This window comes from Strix aluco, chromosome 1 (assembly GCF_031877795.1).
Source record: "Strix aluco isolate bStrAlu1 chromosome 1, bStrAlu1.hap1, whole genome shotgun sequence".
NCBI lineage: Eukaryota > Metazoa > Chordata > Aves > Strigiformes > Strigidae > Strix > Strix aluco.
Genome location: NC_133931.1, coordinates 25,927,138 through 25,946,633, shown reverse-complemented (window position 1 = coordinate 25,946,633; position 19,496 = coordinate 25,927,138). Strand labels below are relative to the sequence as shown.

The window sequence follows — 19,496 nt, the reverse complement described above, 5'->3', positions numbered from 1 at the left end:
ATAAACCACACTGGTAAAAAGATTTTGGGATGCTCAGGTGATTTCTTCCTCTTCTACTTTGCTATGTATCAGTGGTTCGATAGCACATTAAATAGATTGTCGATTGTGGGCGCACTAGAAACTACTGTGTAGATGCTGTTGATATTTGTACTGAAACATTGTTCTGCCTGTTGTGTGCTCACTCTTAAGTTCAGCTTATTTTAAAGTTGAAACCAAGTCTGGTTGCTGTTTGCTGAGAAACTCTGCTTGTAGCCTAAGTACCAGATCTTTTCATTAAGCCTGAATTCCCTTTCAGTTGCATCTTTAAAGGTTAAACTCATCTGTACTGTTAATTTCTGGGAGGGACTATTCAAGTCTTCAGATCTTTGGTTATTTAAACTTTTAAGGAGAGACAGAATCAGAAGGCTACTATCATGTTGTAAGTTACATTCATATAATGTGGAAGTCAAACACCAGGGCATCCTGTATACTGTCTCCTGTAAAATATCCAATGAATGTTGCCACAGTTGCAGGAGAGGGACAGTGTTCTCTCCTTTTTGCATGCAGTCCCTCAGTTGTCAGGGTTTGTGCTGTTCCCTTTCATAGGGTGAAGTCCCACATTTTTTCCTCTTCTTTGTGTATCCTCGATTCTTTACCCAGTAGATCTATGAATTCAGATACCTGTGGACCTTTCCTTCAGAAACAGCATTTGTAAAACAACAAAATACTAATTTGTGAGCCTTGCTGAGAGGATGCAAAACCAGCAGAACACATGCTACTTTCCATCTCACCCAAAAGTCTCAGCATCTACTCAAAATAAGTCTGGTTACCATGTTTTTGACATCCTCTCTATCTTGCTGTAATTTCCTCCAATTTGCTATTGTTTTTTGCTCTTTATAACCCAGTCAGCATTTTTGTTTTTTATCCTGCCAAAACGCAAGCCCTGTCTAAACCACTCTGTAATTTGGTTGGATACCGCAGCCAAAATAGTGAAAATGAGTAATTCTGAATATCTTTTACATCTTTCCTCAGATATGGCTTTTCTTTTTTCCTTCCTGTTGCTTTTCATTGCAGCCACCTGTTGAATTAAATCTATGTAGCCATGCACCAAACACCCAATAAGCAGGACACCATGTGGTGTTTGCAGTCTGGTGCACATCTTCTCTTGGGAACTATCACAACTATTTTTGTAGAGGTTTTAGACTTAAGACAAACCAATAAAGCTTGAATGGACAACCTGTTTGTGTACATGTGAGAAGTCCGACTATGCCACTTATATGCTATGTTGTTTTAGGCATCCTCCCCACGACTGTACTGGGCCAGGTCCGTGCCCCTGATGATGATGACTGGGATCACAAAATCTACCAATTTGAAGGGAAATCATCAAGGTATTTGGAGATAAAAATGGGAGTTGAGTGAAATGTATGGAAAACTTGCCCACACATAGAACTGTAAAAAGTATTTAAACTGCCTTTTTTTGAAAACAAGTGTGCGAAAGCATTTTGTTGGTTAGATGCTTGTGTGTAGCTGTCCAAAAGCCCTTCTGAGTATGAGGCTGCAGCAAATAACACTGCATGCTAAACTAGTTTGCTTCCCATTGCTTGATGGGCTAGAACACCATTCTAAATTCCTGTTCACAGTCATACCCATAATCAGTATCAGTGAGCCACTACAGAAAAAATACCCATTAATTTCCATCGTCCTTCATCCAAGCTCCAGCTGGTGTTTCTGTGTCACTACTGGTTTTAAGACCTTATTTGTATTTGATGTATTCACACCAAAGTGTCTGGATTGTGACCAGGGTTGAGAGGTACATGTGTCATTTGGCAGTTTTGACAGAGGTGTCACTCTCAATGAATCTATCTAAACTAAGAGTTTGCACTGTTTCCAAAGTTATGGCTATAGTAGTCTGAATCTTCCTACACAGTTAATATGGCATAAAAGAGGAAGAAACCTTCTTGATATACTGGCAAAGAGTTATTAGGAACCAACAGAAGGCGATGTAAAAAAGTTCTGTTCTGCTCTGTCCTTTCATGAGGGAACACATCTGCTTTTTTTGATAGCTTTCTCAAAATAAAGTAGATCAGAAAAACCATCAGTGATGATAATTACTATTTAGCTTTTGAACTTCTCATAGCTTGTTCCTTGGCTTAACTCTTATTACAGGTACTTTATCCTTAATGATAACTCAGGTTTGCTGACTATTAAAGAAGGAACCCCACCAGGAACATACAACATAAGAGTTAGAGTCATTGATGGAGTCTGGCCAGATGTTGTCTCAACTGTAAAGGTTACAGTGAAGGAAATCAAAGATGATGCCCTCCATAATGCTGGTTCTGTACGAATAAAAGGTAAGCAGTGTGATGAAGTACATTAGGATCATAATACTGAAATCTACCTCCTTAATGTTACTGCTGTGCTATTTAGAATTCTAATGGTCTTAGACATGTAATGAGAATTAATAGTTTTCTGGGTAAGGGTTTGAAAATGCATCTTTGTTTGCACGGTCCTCTGACACTGCGTGTGAAGAAGCATCTGTGGAGAAAAAAGACAGCAAGAAATGCTTGTCTGATGCAGAAGACAAAGATTAAAGGTTCCTACACCCAGTTTTTAACAAAACAGCAATTTATATTTCAGAAAAATCCTTTATTTGAACAAGCGTCTTCCTGAAATTCACCAAATTGTTTCAGTATTTGTAGAAAAGTAAAATCTTCTTAAACATGTTTCTGATTTAAAAGAATAATAATAATAAAAAAAGAAATTAATAAGAGTGAAAAAGCTTCAGAACACAAACCCTGAGCAGAAGCCAGCATGGAAAATTTCAGAGCCTAAAAATGAAAATACTTCTGAATTTGCAGTTGAGTTCATTTTCTGTAACCTTAATATTTATTCTGTAGTGCTTCTCTCTTTTATTGCTACAACAGTTGCAAGATATGTGTTTGTCAGCTTTTTAAATTCTATCGCAGATATCACTCCAGAGGAGTTCATATCCCAGTCCCCTGAAAACCAGAGTAAATACTACCAGATGAAGAAGCTGCTTTCAGAAATTATATCAGTCCAACTAGAAAACGTTCACATTTTCAGTGTATTAAATAGTCCAAGTCAAACCCGAGGGATTGATGTTTGGTTTGCAGTTTATGGTCCACCTTATTATAAAGCAGAAAAACTTAATGGCAATGTAGCGGCCTCCAGAGTGTGGGTAAGTATCCATGCTACATATGAAACCACAGCATCTTGTCATTGTGTCTATTCAGATAATAACCATTGCCTAGTGAATGCGCATACTTAGAATGACTAAGGGAGCAATGTGTAAGAAAAATGGGTAGTTTTAATCAGTAAAGTCGTATACTCCTTTAGCACTTACATTAAAAGTTTCAAATATGAATGCTTTAAAAGCCAGCCTATAAATACACATCAAGTCCCCTAAACACAATGGGCTTTTAGGAATCTGAACATGTTTTTCCTATTGAAAAGACTGTAAAACTGCATGGTGTCTTGATGTTTTGATTTTTAATCCTCTACACAGAAATGTTCTGTAGCTGAAACTCACAAACCAGTCAAAAGTTCCAACTTTCTGAGTTAAGAGGGCAAAGCAGTAAAATAACTGCTCTCCAGTGGAAAAACATGCTGGAAATGTGCATTGACAATTTAGTAAAGTTCCTGCCCCTCTTTGCAAAAAGAGTATTGATAAGAGTTAAATGACTTGTTCTGTTGGAAATGTGTCTGTTGGTACACAGAGGCTGAAATAAGAGTTATGTTTAGAATCAGTGCTGCAGTACCAACTCACTCTTGCCAGAAAAGGTATTTCTTCAGTGTGCAATGCCTGTCTATTCTTCCCAGTATTTTTAAGACAGAAGTTCAAATTAAAAATACAGCTCAGATGCTATGTAAATAATCCATCAGAACCATCAGTGATTAAAATTTATCCACTCAGTTTATGATGAATGTGATAATGTTTTTGTCCTCTAAGTGCTTACTCATGCTATAACTGACTCACACCAAGGCTTTGGCCTTAACAGATGCCAGGCTGAACTGCCTTTGGCTGGATAGGGTAAGGTAGATGTTGGAAGGAAGTGGCACAGCAACTAATTTTGAAAATAAATAAGAGTTGGGCTTTTCATTGCTGTCATTTGTGAGTTTCCTTTATGTGGAAAAGTCAGATGAATGCAACTAATTGTTCTCCGCAGCTGGAAAACATCTTGGATATAAATACCACCCAGATTGGCATTGATGAATGTGTGACTGCAAACTGCACTCATAGCAGCGGATGCATCAGCAAGCATGAACAGAGTCATATGCCAACAATAACCACAGCTGGAAGCTTTTCACTGGTGTCTGTAACAGTGCTGAGTCGTGCCCTGTGTGGCTGTGCAGCTCGGGAGAGTCCTCATCTCTCCTGCTCCTCATACCAGACAAACCCTTGTCTCAATGGCGGCACATGTGTGGATACTGATTTGGGCTACAGGTTGGTAAAGCTTTGTCTGGTGTGCAAACAAAATGCTTCTAGTTCAGTCTGTAAGAAGGATGACTGGAAGCTTGAGAAGGCAACACTGTGTGTCTTCTCGCTGTGGCAGATCTGAGTTTTGTTATACTTCACACACAGGTCTTGCAAACAAACCTCTATTTTCAGGCACTTAGGTCTGTCATAGTTTCCAGGAAAACCTTGGGAAGTTTAAAGGCTGCACCGGTTCCATTAATGCCACCCTGCAAAATGCTCTTATTTTGTGCAGCCTACCTTAATGCTGTTAAGCATTTTAATCACATCGCTTAACAACCACTTTCCCACATTTCTTGCCTCATTTTTCTCCAAAAATGACATCTCATAGATAAAATAGTATAAAGATGAAAAAAATGATGGGACTATACTACCTCAGAATGAGCCTGGTCCCCTTGCAGAAGGAAAGCCTTAAGCATGTCTGCTTAAAAATTGTCATCTCAACATAGGAAAGCAGAAACAACTGGCCAGCCTCTTCTGAGCACCCTTGATAGGGGTGACAGGACTCAAACTGAAGCTGCAGAAGCACTGGTCATGGTAAAGATCTGAGTCTGATGTTGCTGCTCAAATGTAATCAACCAGGGAAATTTTGCTGCACAGAAACACTTGGTAGGCTCTGCCATCTAGCATTTGCTCAATTCTGAGGTTTCTTTGCTTCTGCTCTATTTTCAGTAGTTTTGTGAGTGATCTTTTCCTGTATCCTACCCCTGTCATTCTGCTCTCAGTAGGTACCAGCAATCTATGGGAAGCAGAAACTAAGAAATAGGGGCCCAGCTGGTCTCCCTCCCTGTCCTCCTGCCTATTTCTGTTGCTCCTTTGGTTTCTGCGTTACAGGTTTTGTTATTGTCATGCTGTGATTACTCTTTTCTACAGAATCCCCAGAGTATTAAGGAAAGAACCCCAAGCATCTATTTTTGATAGTGTAAAGGAAATAAACCAGCAAGTAGCTTGCAATAAGAGTGAAGATAACAAGATCTATGACTGTCACACCTCTTCTCACTTTTTCTGGGCAGTACTACCTTCCCACACCCTTTCTGGGGAGATTCTGATTGGACACAAAAGGAAAATTTTTCACAGTGAGAACAATCAGCCATTGGAATAATCCCCTCAGGGAAATGTGGATTCCCCAACATTGGACACTTTTAAGATCCAGCTGGACAGGGTGCTGGGTCGTCTTGTCTACACCATGCTTTTGCCAAGAAAGGTTGGACCATATGATCCTTGAGGGTCCCTTCCAACCTGGTATTCTATGATTCCTTTGCTTTCCCTGTCAACATTATAAAGTCTTTAAACAACTAAGCCTAGTGAAAAGTGGGTTTCTTTTTTTTGTTGAAGAGATTAGAGGTTTTCATATGCTTTTTATATGACAATGGCTCCATCATTTATTTACAGAATATTATACATACACATATTATCATTTAGAGCTAAAGCTAAATTGTGTTTGTACAAACAAGTCAATAGCGAACATTTTATGATGGGAGTTTTCCTTCTGCTTAACTTATGCTATGGCCTAGGCAACATGGGCTCCTATGTTTAAAGTGGACAGTCCTGCTGTGGGAAAAGCCCTTCATAACTTCTGCTTGGATAGTGGAATTTTGCTTTTATTTATTTTTTCATAGATGCAAATGTTCTGCAAATTTCCATGGACCAGACTGCCAGCAGACAAAACACAGCTTCAGAGGCCACGGTTATGCCTGGTTCCCTCCCCTTAAGCCTTGCTTTGAGAGCCGCATCTCCTTAGAGTTTATCACTGAAGTTGCTGATGGCCTTCTGTTGTACCATGGACCAGTGGCACGAGGACAGCCTGGAGAACGGCAAGATTTCATTGCATTAGGTTAGCAACTTAAAGAGTGTTTGTTCTCTGTGTTTGTGTGAAGGTTAGATTCTACGCGTTGAAAGTACTAGTTGATAGTTTTTTTATAAATGGTTCAGAAAGATAGTTCTGGAGAAAAAGGAGAATATAGAACAATTTACCAGCATGTCTGGTTTGTATCCAGTGTTAGAAGTTGGATTTTTTTGAACTGGCTAAAGAACTCCTCCAACTAAAATCTAACTATAACAGTCAGTTCAGCTGGGTTTGAGTGGGAACATGGTTTGTGCGTATCCAATGAGTCTTTTCTTTGCAGAGCTCTCCAGTGGCGTCCCGTCGCTGACCATAAGACACAGCTCTGGTGAGCTTTTCCTGCAGCTGTCACAAAAGGTTAATGTTGCAGATCGCCGCTGGCACAATATAAAAATTATAAATGATGGAAAGGCAAGTGTAAATATGGACAATCCTGTGGAAGCACATCTACCTAATTATCCCTTCCCAAATCCCTCCTCCCTTCTGTAGAGCTCTTTCATCAACCAGTGTTTCATCATGTCTGCAACAGCAGGGATTGAAGTTTGTCAGCTCAGACATCTCCTTAGTCTTAAGGCAATGAAGCAGAACAAGGCCTGGAGAAGTCCGATCCTGTTTAATGATCCTATGTATTGCTTTGACCACAGAGTTGTGATAATACAGGGGCTAAATGCTTCCTGGACTGATAGAGGGAAATACGCTTAATTTCTCTGAGTGGGAAACTCTGCCCCACCAAGTGACTTTAGACATGCAGCACAAAGGAGATAGATATGCTTTTGTGTAAGGGAATATCTTGCTTTTCTGAACATCTTGCTGATATAACACTGGTGGAGGCATCTGCTAGGCTCCCCCTTCCCCTCCTCCATAAGACAAGCTGAGGGGGCATATCAGGACATGGGATGGGAAACCTGGCAGACCGTATGCTCTGAGAAAATGCCAAGAAAATCCCGTCTTCCCTCTACTGCGTCGATGATTTGGCATGGTCATGGTAGAGTCAGATCTTTCTTTTGTGTGGCTTCTTAGTTATACACCTTCCAGATTAGTACGTGGAAGTGGTTTATTATTTTAATAAAGTTTCCTGTGCTGTAACTACTGGTTACTATTCACCCCTCTGCTAAGTGAAAGAAAATGTGTAATTAAAATGTATGCACGTCTCCGGGTGCAAATGTTTTAAATAATGCCTTTCTCTAGAAAGTGAAGCTGATTCTTGACCACTGCGTAAATGTCTCAGTTAGAGACAATGACAGTGTCATTAAGAAGATCTCCCAAGTGGATCTGGCTGCCTGTGAAGCCTCTGAAGAGACTGTGGGATCTCAAAGGTAAAAAACCCCAGCAAAACAAACAACAAGAACTAGAAACATGATTACTCAAAAGAGCTAAGGAAAAAGGAAGGGAAAAATTCAGCCAAGTTGCTGTATTTTCCATGCCACTGATTCTTTCCCTCACTTCCCTTCAGCATGGGTAAGCTCTTCAGTGGACATCAGCCCCTGCAGCTAGGTGGAGTTAAGAAGACTTTGCCTTACCACGATTCACAAAGGCACTTCAGAGGGTTTGTTGGCTGCATACGCAATGTCATTGTTGATAGTAAGGTAGGGCTACTAAGACCACTGTTGGGTTTACTGCTGTTAACTGTAGACACCTGATGTGATGCTTCTCTTTGTCCTTTTCCAGGTCTATGATTTAGAGCGCCCTGCAGAGTCCTTGAACAGCGCTCCCGGCTGTGTCCTTATGGATAAAATGTGTCAGAGCGGTGGGATGGCCTCCTGTGGCACCCACGGCAAGTGTGTTGGTGGTTGGGGTTTCTTTCGCTGTGACTGTTCTCCAGGATATGCTGGACCAGCATGTGAAAAAGGTACTTCAAGCTCTAGGGAGAAATTCATGGTGAGGATCTGTGGGAACTGCCTCAAACATACTACTCTAAATTTGCCACAACTTTGAACTGAGTAGCATAATAAGACCATGCTGTACTCTGGGAATGATTTAGACCTGTAATGATGTAAAGAGCCTTCTAACTCTTGTTGAATAAAGATAATGTCACAGATGAGGGTCTTGTTGAGACCTGCTTTACTTTGTAGGGGAGAGCAAGTGGTCAGATGAGTAGTTTTGTCCTTTTCATCACAGCACCTTATTTCTCAGTGGTGAAAGATGAAACATTCGGCACCATGCATTCTTTCTCTGATCATACTGATCACAAAATGTAGTTTAACGAACATGGTACTATTTGTTACCTTACAGTGGTTATAAGAGAGGTAAGGTTGCCAGCTTGGTGTGTTCTCTCTGTGCAAATTGGGGGTATAGGCCTCAAGTTATCCTCAGGCCCAATTTTCCATCTATAAAACAGGGATAATTGCATTTGTGTCTGTCACTGTAATGAATTGAAGCTTGTGCAATGCCCCTAGACCACAGCAGTGAGTGCATGTGAGGACATATCAGGCTGGCTCCAGCAAATGCATTATCCTGTACAAATTCAGCATGAAATATGTATCAGAGGACAAAAGCATGCAAGGGTGGATAATGAAAACCTCAGAGACATTGTAAGAAAGTGCAAATTTTAGCACAATTCAAAAATTTAGAAAATAAATTCTTTAACTCCTAGTGGCCCACAGCCATATTCAGGGTACAGGGGACACACACTTGAAGTTGGCTCTGCCCTCCCTATCTTATACCTTCACTGGCCATTGTTCTGAAGCAGAAATCAGAAGTGAGTTACAGGTGTTTATTGGGATTTTACCTGCCGTGTCTAGGTACAAGGTGCAAACAATGGGGTTGATCATAACAGTCTATAATGAGCACCATAACTTTGGGGGCTTTGTGTAGTGTTGGAAGAGAATTAGCCCCCTCAGTCCTGTAGTTTCAATGAGCTACAGATGAGGATGAGCAGCAGTGAGCAGCTGGAAAGAAGCACATTCAAGCTAGTGTTGAATCAATGTGTTGTGATTAGTAGACAGGGCTGGTAGTGTAGTACACATATCCTTTCAGCTCAATGCACTTACTTCTCCTTTTTGTATATGGAACAATAATACCCTATGCAAGCAGCCAGACCCTCTCTTCCTTTCTCCGTCTGCCACACAAGACTTAAAAGGTGTGACAGTAAATTACTCAGCAGAAGCTGTCTGTTCAATGGGGTGAGGACTGGAATCATAATTGGCCTGGAGTTTTCACTGTTTAAAGTGTTTATAATGTCCACAGAAATGGTTAATATAGCTCAGTTATTTGTATTAATGTTTTGCAGACGGATGATACTGGTTTATAAACATCTGCCTAGGTTGAAATCTTACTCTTTTTTGTATTAACTTGGGATGCTGGTTCACAAACGCAACTGCTGTATTGGCTCCTACCCCTTACCACTATGGGTCAAACCAAGCGCTCAGAAAGTAATTACTCAAAATCCATAAGCCATATCCTGATGTAATAGGAAAACATCGATTGGTTCCAGCTTCTTCCAATATATTTGGCTGCGAAATGCTGGTGTTCAGCTGGTGCTTTATGAATGGCCGAGCCATGCTCGCAGCAAGGATCAGTCAGCTCAGGACAGGAGTCACTGTGGTGCCTCAAGAAAACCCATCTTTGCTCATCAGCTAGAGCCTGTAGGTGCAGAGACAGTGAACAAGAGAGAGCAGTGGGTTAGGAAGAATAATATGAGGGGCATAACCTAGAGGAGAAAAGAAAACGCACTTCAAGAAAGAAAAGAAAGAGGAGAAACAGTGAGAGGAAAAGAGAGTACAGAAATGAAATCTCTTGATCATTTGATATTTCATGTCCTGAGAACCAGACTAAATGCCCCAGGATGAGCTGGGCACTCTTTGGATTTTTACTTGCATGACACTGACCTCAGATTAGCTGTTGGTGATCCAACATTCTTCCTGTCTAACTTGGACTATGTCTTTATTTGGTAAGAAGAATTTTTTTTTCAACTAGGCTGTGACCAGAACAAGCAGATCTAGGATTGCTGTCAGTGAGACTGAAATTGGTGCCTGCTGCATAAGAACACCAGGGTCTGGGTGGTTTTGTGGTTTTTGATTTCCACAGAAGTGTATAGTATATCTTCATCAAACTCTCTGCTGGATGACTCTCAGATGGATTCCCCAGGATAATGGGGAAAGAATTAATTTCAGTGCATTTTCCCCAGTTAAAATAATAACCACTGACTTAATCTCTGATAAAAAAAAAAAAAACCACATGACTTTTGACTTTGTGCCTGCCCTGAGGCTTTCTCTTGTGCCAACTGAAATGGGAAGTAAAGTGCATATTTTCTAACAGTGGCAGTTATTAACCACAGGACTAAACTACTGAAAGAAACATTAGAGTCTCTTTTTTTTTTGGTCTTCAGATCAACACCAACTACTTTACTGGAAGATACATTTCAGATCTTAAAAAAAAAGTTATTGGGTTCAGTGTAGAAGTGATTGGGTAGAACATGTAGCTTGTGACAGGCAGAATGTTAGAGATGGTATCTAATTATCTCTTTCCTGCCTAAATTCTGTATCCTTGATTTGTTCTTTTAATTCCCTTGGCAGCGGCGGGGTGCTTCATTACTTTCATCATTATGTCATCCTCATGATGCTTCATTGTGTTGACAAAATTTCTTAAGAACTAAAACTTTGGCATTCAGAACTGGTTCATTCTCAAGCAGTAGAGATCTGAGGGAGCCATAATTTCTGGGATTTTCACTTTGTTTTTGTGTGTGTTGTGCTTAGTTCTTCCAGAATGGGCTTTTGGAAGGGACAGTTGGATCCATTATGAGCTGAGAAGCATCCTCAGCACTCACAGCACTCGGATCCAGCTGATGGTGCGTACCCGTATCTCGCACAGCACCCTTCTCAGCTTGGCCTCTGCAGATGGGAATGGATACATCCACCTGGAGGTGAGCAGTCCAAAAGCCATTCTGTTTCAGTGCTTTTGATTTTTCATGAAGTACCTTAGTAAGAGAAGAAGATACAGTTTCTGATTAAAGACACCTATTCTGTAATGTAATAAAGAGCAAGAGTTTTCCACATGAGGGTAACTATTCCCATTTGTGTTGTCCTTCTCAGTATTACCCTTTCATAGCATAGATTCTAGTTGTTTCACTGCCTGCAAAATGTACGGGTGAGTACATTTAATACACATGAATGGGGAAGACTGTTTTGTCCTGTTTGCCTTCTCCCTTTGCTTCTGTCTGTCTCCAGCTTGTCTCTACATTTGTGTTGCTGTTGAAAAAAGCTGTCTGGATTATATTAACTAGACAGAGGCTAATTATTGCAACTGTAACAGAAGGGTCAGCTGGGAAGACTTAGAGGTAGACATCAATAGGGAGAAGACTGATAAAAAGGTTCATGTCAGTTAGAAGAGTGGCCTGTAAAGAATAACTCTTTTTAAGAAAATTTAAGAAAATAATTTAAGAAAGTAATTCCTAAACCTGCAGTTTTCTTGTAATTTTTATTCGGGAATAAAGCACTTAGAAACAAGAGTGCCATTTTAATTTTAAAAACTCAGGTCCATTTCTTGAGGCAGGACTGTGTAATAACATTTAGAAGTGCATTTCTGTTATTAAAGGTCTTTATCATCTTCCTCTAGATGGTTGAAGGTTTCTTTAGCATTAACTTCAGCATGGGGGACAAAAATCACTCTCTGAGAATGAGGACATTACGTATAAACAATGGCCAGTGGGTTCTTCTGACCATGGAGCGTTACAACAATGAATTTACCCTGCGTGTTAATAGTGGTGGAGGTGATCGAGAAGTAACCTCTGTCTTGGGTACAAATAGATGGTTTGAAATGGATTGGGCAAGCATCGTGCTAGGAAACCGCCTTCCCAATCATTCAGAGAGCGATTTCCAAGGTAAGTGATATGATGGGTTCCTAAAAGGAGGGAGTTAAAGCCTAAAAGTGGCATCTTTGAGTGCATTGGAGAGTGTAAAACCTGAGTAAGAATTCCCGTGGAGACTACTATGCCCATGAAATCCCACCTCCTCTACTAGGGAATTCAGAGCCAACGTTCAACTCTATTTGCCATTGTATCTGGTCCTAGTGAAGATGTGACATTTCCTGTAGATATCAAAAAATAGCACTTCAGATTTTTATTTCCCATGCTAAAGGACCCAAGCAGGGAATTCAAGCTGCAATCTTCACTCCGTTTTTGCCTTGGAAGGGTTTAAGGAACAGACACAACACCTCTTGGTAGGAGGAGAAGGACTTGCAAGGCAATTCATGGTGCTCTCTTGATTTCCTGGAGTGGGGTACTGGGACTTTGAGATTGTGGTTCAACAAGACAGCTTTTTCCATTCTGTTGCTTCTCATTCAGCCCCACTTTTAAGTTCATACTTTAAATCTAGATTAATTTACTGGAGCTGTCCTGATTCATAGGACAGTTCTGCTAAATCATTGCATTGGTACAACCAAGCTGTCTGGGAGAGGCATTGCCGATCTGTAGATCGGCCAGACCACACACGCACATGTAGCTCTTCTAAAATAAAACTGATAAGCAGTATAAGGATCTTCTTAAAAATGTTTTAAGTTTTCTACAATGCTCTAAGGTCTCCTGCATATGTATTGGGGGTGGGGAAGTTGCTAACTCAATGTATTTCTCTGTACACTCCCCTGCTTTGATGCAGGTTGTATGCGTGATGTCCAGCTGAATGGTCAGCCACTTCTCGTGGAAGGCAAAAACACAGAGTTTGGCTTAATTCTGAGGCGGCAAGGTGTCATGATGGGATGCCATTCCAGTGCCTGCAGCAGCCACCCCTGTCACAGCCCTTTCCTTTGTGTAGACCTGTGGAGAAAATATGAATGCCGGTACATTAAGCTTTTGTTTTCCTCCAGGGGTGGTTGGGAAGCTCTTTCTTTCCACCTTGGTTCAGGCAGCTTGATTCTAGCAGTGAAATTCCCTGCTGCTGCTGGCCAGAGAGGGGCATCCCAAGGACAAATCCTTCTCTCCATCTCATCGCCCATCATGGACCAAACTGGCCTTTTCCTGCAAGTCTGATATGGAACCTATTTACTCCACCATTTTTTCCATGGTGAGAAGATCACAGGCCAGTGAGGAAGTGAAATGCTCTTTGATGAAAGGTGGATTGCAAAAGCTTTGGACTCTCCTCCTCTGTGTGAAAATATATATATTCTTATATAGCATATATATATATAGTGTGTATATATATGTATAAAATGTATATTGCATATACAAGATATATATTTACATATATTTTCTGTAAAGAAGTTGGAACTAATCATACTTTGTATGAATCAATGAGACTTTCAAAATTAGACTGTCACAAAACTGGATTCTAAAATTGGCTGCCCAGGGTCAGAACGAAAGCCCACCAGCTGGTATCTTACACAGTTAGTTCCTTGGAGACGATCCACTCTTTAAAGTAAAATTTCAAAATATATGCTAAAATATGCAAATCAAAATACAGGCATTTCTGTTAAAAACCCCAAACATACATACATGCAGAACTGAGAGGAGCCACTTGAATTCCTTCAATTTAGCTGAAATTTGGCACTTCTGAGGCTTGATGAAAAGAGGCTGTGAGATGGTCTTAAGTGTGCCTTGGGACACTCCTTTCTTCAGTTTACTTGTGGAAGAACAATATGAAAGCTCTTCCATTTACTCACTAGCATTTCTTCTTTGGACTGCAGAAAGCAGGTCTGTGCCCTCAGGGTATTCCTCCATGGCCTCTTCAATTACATAGCAGAAGAAATCACTTTCTCTGCAGTCCTAAAAGACAAGATGGGTCATTCTGAGGAGTTCAATTACATCCGTCCCAAAGGTCCAAATGAACATTACAAAGCTTATACTAAGTGCTTGCTAGCCCTTTTCCCACTGATCTCAGCTATTCATTTCCTTCTAGGGGTTTTAAACACATCTGTAGAAAAAGAGCTAGTCTGTTCAGAAGCTGATGGATCCCTTTTTTCAAGGAAGGAGTGAAGCTCTTCTGCATACCTTCTGGATAGGGAAAGCAGAACATATGTTCATGTTTTCATAAGCCTACTAGCTCACTATGTTAGACTTTAAATGTATTTCATACTATCAATGTGGATTTGTGGTTTGATTGAAAATACTTTAATTATTTGCTTTAAAGAAATACTAACTAACTTTGCACAAAACAACATACAACTCCACGTGCTTTGCTTGCCTAAAAGATGTCTTCTGCTTTTGTTGTTCAGGTGTCCAGCTGGGAAGGTAGAAGTGACTGACAACCTTACAGGGCTCAGACACTGTACTTCATCACCTTGTGGACACTGGACCTGTAGGAATGGGGGTACCTGTGTGGCTCAATCCCAAGACAAGACTATCTGCCATTGCCCCGAAGGTTACAAGGGAAGATGGTGTGAAATTAGCCAGGTGAAGGCTGGAAGACCCATTGGACTCAGTTCTGGCTCTATTCTGGCAATCAGCATGTGCCTCCTTGTCTTCCTAGGTAGGAAAGCAAGTACCTTTTTTCTTTCTTTTTAATCTTGTACCTTGCTCCGTTGAATCAAGTCTGCTTTACCCTTGGATGTTGTGATCAGTGTTTCACTTTTTCTGGAGATCATCAGTTGGGAGTTCACCTGAGGATGCTAAGAGACAGGCACCAGCACATAGTTACAGTTTACTTGCTTTGAAGCCAGTTCAAGCAAATTTAGGACTTCTCGCTTTAGAATCACTGATTTTCAATCCTTCTTAAGTAAGAGCTTTCCATCTATGTGTGTGAATCTGTGTGCAGCCACATCCATCTGAAACTCCCACCTGCCCTGAGCCCTTACATTTGTAATAGGTAGGACCTACAGCTAGTACCTACTATTCACATATTAGGAAGGAAGAGATCTTCCTCTAGAAAGTTTATGATCTTAACAAGGCAAGCCTCATTAAGAGTGTGGGGCAGGAAGAGATGGTCACAGTGTGTCCTGTTTCAGGCACACTTTGGCTGAAAATAACACCATAAAACTATTTTCATATTGATAAACTGCATACACATCTCAGAATAGTAAAGACTCCATGATTATATTACACTTGTAACCTTCATTAAAACAGTGTTTTACTTACTTTGGGTATCTTATTTACTCAGGATTGGTGAAAGGCCAGAGATTGGCCAAAATGCCTTCTATTTAAATGGATTCCTTTAGGTAAGTAAAATACCCTTTAATGAAGTTTATGACGTAATATACATAGATGATTCTTTACATTCCTGAATATAAGTTGTTTGTATATTAACAATTACACATTTCTTACCTGGGAATTTGCTTGTCAAATTAAGAGTTGATTTAATATCTCAGGAGTCATATAACTACTTGTTTATTATGCATCATACTTTGTCATATGTCATATAATAAATATGTGTCTTTATTTCTTCCAGCACTCTTGGTCTCCTACACAGTGTGGAGTCAATGGGGAAGTTCAGGGTTTCGGAAAGGAGGAATTTATCACATTCCTGAAGAGCGTGAAAGCTGGGAGGATATTAGAGAAAATGTCTTCAATTACAATGAAGAAGGAGGTGGAGAACGTGACCAGGTATGACGCAGCTTCAATCCAGTCTTTGCAAATCTAACCTCTCCTCACCTTCCTTTCCCAGACCTTTTATTTAACTTACTGTCCATATCCAATTGGCTTTTTTTATTTTTTTTTTAACCTGAAGTACTCTTGAGTGGGAGGCTTCTATTTCAGCCCAATCTGTGCCTATCACAATGCTGGTCATATGTGGCCACCTTTGAGGAGGCTGCTCTGGACACAGCATTCTTGATTTAGCTGAACACTATCATTACGCAAAGTGATTTGGTATCATCTGAACTTACCTCTCTGAACTAGGCCCTCTCTTTTCTTCAGCTTGTAGAAAACTCACAGAATCCAGTTTTGTGTTGCTTTGAGTTTTAAAACATTTTTTGGAACTTATTTCCTTTTGTGTTGTTTCTCTCTGATATTTGCATTCTTTTTTTTTCCAGATTGCTTACAATATAGATGAACTGAAGAAACCTCTCCATACTATTCCCCACTTCTCCTTGAGGGCAGCTGCTCCACACTCCAGGACACCCACTGGCCCAAAAAGAGACTCAGTCCCAAAACATGCACATCCAAACCAATCAACATCAGCTGTTAACAGCATCCCAGACTTCAAGGAATATGTTTCTCAAATCATCTGGGATGCAGACAACGATCTACAGAATCTTCCATCTGACAGTATTCATTTTTACTGCTTAGAGGGGCAATGCTCTCTAGCAGGGAGCCTTAGTTCCTTAGACTCCATTAGTGGTGATGAAGATTTAAATTATGATTGCCTCCAAGAGTGGGGGTCAAAGTTTGACAAACTTAAAGAACTCTATAAGGTCTCAAATGAACATTTGTAACCAGAGTTAAAGGAACTTGCCGCACTGTCATGATGTATAGACACTACTTCTAAAAATGCCCTTTTTTATATATGAGGTACATCAAGTAACTTAATTGATGCAAGTGTTTAATTACACTAGTACAATATACTCACTTTTCCCAGGAGTGATAATCTGAATGGTCTTTTTATATGCACTGTACAAACAGTTATTGAATGGTAGAAGTGCAAAGACTTTTAAAGCATGAATTTTCTTGAAAACTTTGGAATGTAGGGTTTGTATAGAATAGCATCATGATATCCCTTTTTATTTGTGTAGACCACAGTGACTTACTAGAATTATCCTGGATGCAAGAACTTGAATTATTTTCTCCCTAGTATTAATAGGAATCCTATCAGGTGAGTAACAATGGGTAGGGCATTTTTTTTTTTAATTGCATTCATTTTAGACTGTGAAATAATTTTTAGAAATGTTACATATAAACCATTTTAAACTTCTGGTTTTCTTGTCAGCTTTTGTCTTATCCTAAACTGTAATCTCCCTTGACATCACACACACCCCCTCACTCAGTATTACAGGCTGCTCAACTGTGTGAGACTTTTTCTGTCTGACCCTTTTTCTAATTACCTGTAAAGAGGGGAAAAGAGTGGAAAGATCCTAGCTGTGAATAGCACTTTGCTGGTGTGACAATTTGTAAGACCTGAGAAAAGTTTCCATTCAGTAAGCTTTTATTTCCAACTTTGCTTTTCACATGGAACCCTTCTTCAAAGTCTGCAGCTGGAAAACAAGAGCTGATAGCAGGTGTGAAGAAAAACTAGAAGGGCATCCAGGCAACAGTTGGAACTGAACTCTTTCAGTCAGGACAGGCATTGTAAAAATTTGAATCCTCAAAACAGAAAGCATGGGAAACCTACTCTGTTCCCCTTTTCCTACTTCCACTCCCCAAAAAAGGACTGTGGTTTGAGCATGGAAAGGGAGTCAGAAGCTTCTGAAATCTAACATTGACTTGAACACTCAACTCTGTGACCATGGGTAAATCACCTTGTTCTTTCCCTTTCTCTCTTACCTCTCTGAAACAGGGGCAGCTCCCAATGCATGGGGTGATGTGTGAATGTTAATAGGTGCTTACAGAGTGCTTGAAAGCTCTGTGAAGTGCTAAGGTTTTTAAAATTGTTTTCTACTCAGTTTTTTTTAATTACCAGTACAACATGATACTTGTTTGTTTTTTACTGAAGTCTTGACACTTCCTTTGATTTATAAATATAGTTTTAAAATTAGATCTTTCATCACTGTTCATCATTTTACTTGACATAAAAAATGCAAATGTAAATTAGTTTTGTGCCTGGAAGGAAGATTTTGATACTATTAGAACAAGTATAATTTACACTGAGAACTGATTGAACAAAAATACCATGTGAACTCAATAAAACAATCTGCATTCATTCCATAAAATTATTTATATCGATCATACTACAATAACAATATTTGTTAAACTGATTTGAAGCAAAGAGTTGGTATGAGCCACTCCTTCATGCCAAAGTCTCACATGGCTGGGCATTGATTGTTCTTACGAATTCATAAAAAGTAAATATTGAAGCTATATTAACATATAGCCACATGTTGCTTAATGTAAATGTTTCCTCTTTTCTAAAGATGTACGGTGTGGTAAGAAACTACAAAATCTCTTAAATCTGGGGATATTGCATATGTTGCTGCTGCAAATGAAAACTGCTGAACCCCAGAACTTCAGTAAGGCAACCATTCCAAATCTTGAACTCTTAGAACATTTTCGTGAAGTGCATATACATTTTTATTGCTCTTTATTAAGTTGCTGTTTCTGAACTTGTTATCAAATAAAGTTTAGCATAATTATTGGTAAACTGTCTCTTCCAGAAGAGACTAATTTGAACAATGTGCTGCAAATAATGCTAACAGGCTAACTATGATCTCCCAGAGGATTATTTTGTAATTCATATTCTGAAACTGAACATTTTACATATGGATGCATTAAACAATAACTCAGGAAAGCTAAAGCAGTAGTTAATTTTTTCCCCTCAAATAACTGAGGACACAAAGTAACATACATGACAGAGGATAACAAATTACATTGTAGTCATGACATGTAATGGACTTCTGTCCTCATGGAAGACAAGAAAGAGGAAAGTTATTCTACCTCCTTGGGTCACTTACAGCAAAATGCAGAATATTTATGGGTGGCAGGCCACTGTCTAGCTACGTAGTTAGATGGACTGAGACTGAGAAAGGGCCACACCGGGCACTGGTTTGATGCAGTAACCCCTGTTTTGCTTGCTGCAGAAGTTGTGGCTTTTGAGTAGATGAGTAGCAGTCCTATAGTAAAGGAAAAACAGCCTAGTTGCTTACAGCAATGACTGGAGCAAAAGAGATTTGTATTGTATATCTACATAGAAAACTTGCTGTGCAGTCTTTGTGAACTCTTTTCTTGGTAAAATAGTTGAGAAATTCAGCTAAATGACTGAAATAGAAGCTGCTGCTAGTCATCCTGCTTGCTGCCCAGACATTGACATCCTGGGTACAGGGACATCTGAAAAGCTTGAGAAACAGCTCCTGGCTAGTTGTACCTTAGAAAGTAGCATAGAGAGACCTGGACTATGTAAATGTGGACATCTTGATAACGGTGGAAGTTACTGCTGAAAGGAAGTAGCTACTTCTGCCACTTGATTTGAATCTGTCCTTCTTCATGGATCAAGGTCTTAATGTCTTGGTGTGCACAGGCAGGAGGAGCGTGGATTAGCCATTTTACTTTAGGCTGAGCTGCGAGAGTCTGCTCAGACCACTGGAAGGGCCCAGCTCTGAGCACTCCCTTCTTGCTCTCTTCTCTAGATAACTGCTAGTCACCACAAATTAAAAAATGTGTTTAGTATT

The 19,496-nt window shown here is 39.9% G+C and overlaps 1 protein-coding gene across 1 annotated transcript in view; it reads left to right on the top strand.

The window, feature by feature from the left end:
- LOC141919671 (neural-cadherin-like) overlaps positions 1-19,130 on the top strand; it is a 59,700-nt gene extending 40,570 nt beyond the window's left edge. The window contains exons 19-33 of the mRNA XM_074815701.1: positions 1,274-1,367; positions 2,146-2,330; positions 2,946-3,178; positions 4,167-4,444; positions 6,094-6,308; positions 6,601-6,728; positions 7,506-7,633; positions 7,771-7,903; positions 7,986-8,166; positions 11,012-11,178; positions 11,871-12,135; positions 12,908-13,088; positions 14,460-14,713; positions 15,629-15,783; positions 16,212-19,130. Of these exons, the coding sequence (XP_074671802.1) occupies positions 1,274-1,367; positions 2,146-2,330; positions 2,946-3,178; positions 4,167-4,444; positions 6,094-6,308; positions 6,601-6,728; positions 7,506-7,633; positions 7,771-7,903; positions 7,986-8,166; positions 11,012-11,178; positions 11,871-12,135; positions 12,908-13,088; positions 14,460-14,713; positions 15,629-15,783; positions 16,212-16,613 (2,999 nt within the window). The 3' untranslated portion in view covers positions 16,614-19,130. The remainder of the gene's footprint in view (positions 1-1,273; positions 1,368-2,145; positions 2,331-2,945; positions 3,179-4,166; positions 4,445-6,093; positions 6,309-6,600; positions 6,729-7,505; positions 7,634-7,770; positions 7,904-7,985; positions 8,167-11,011; positions 11,179-11,870; positions 12,136-12,907; positions 13,089-14,459; positions 14,714-15,628; positions 15,784-16,211) is intronic.
- The last annotated feature ends 366 nt before the right edge of the window (positions 19,131-19,496 follow it).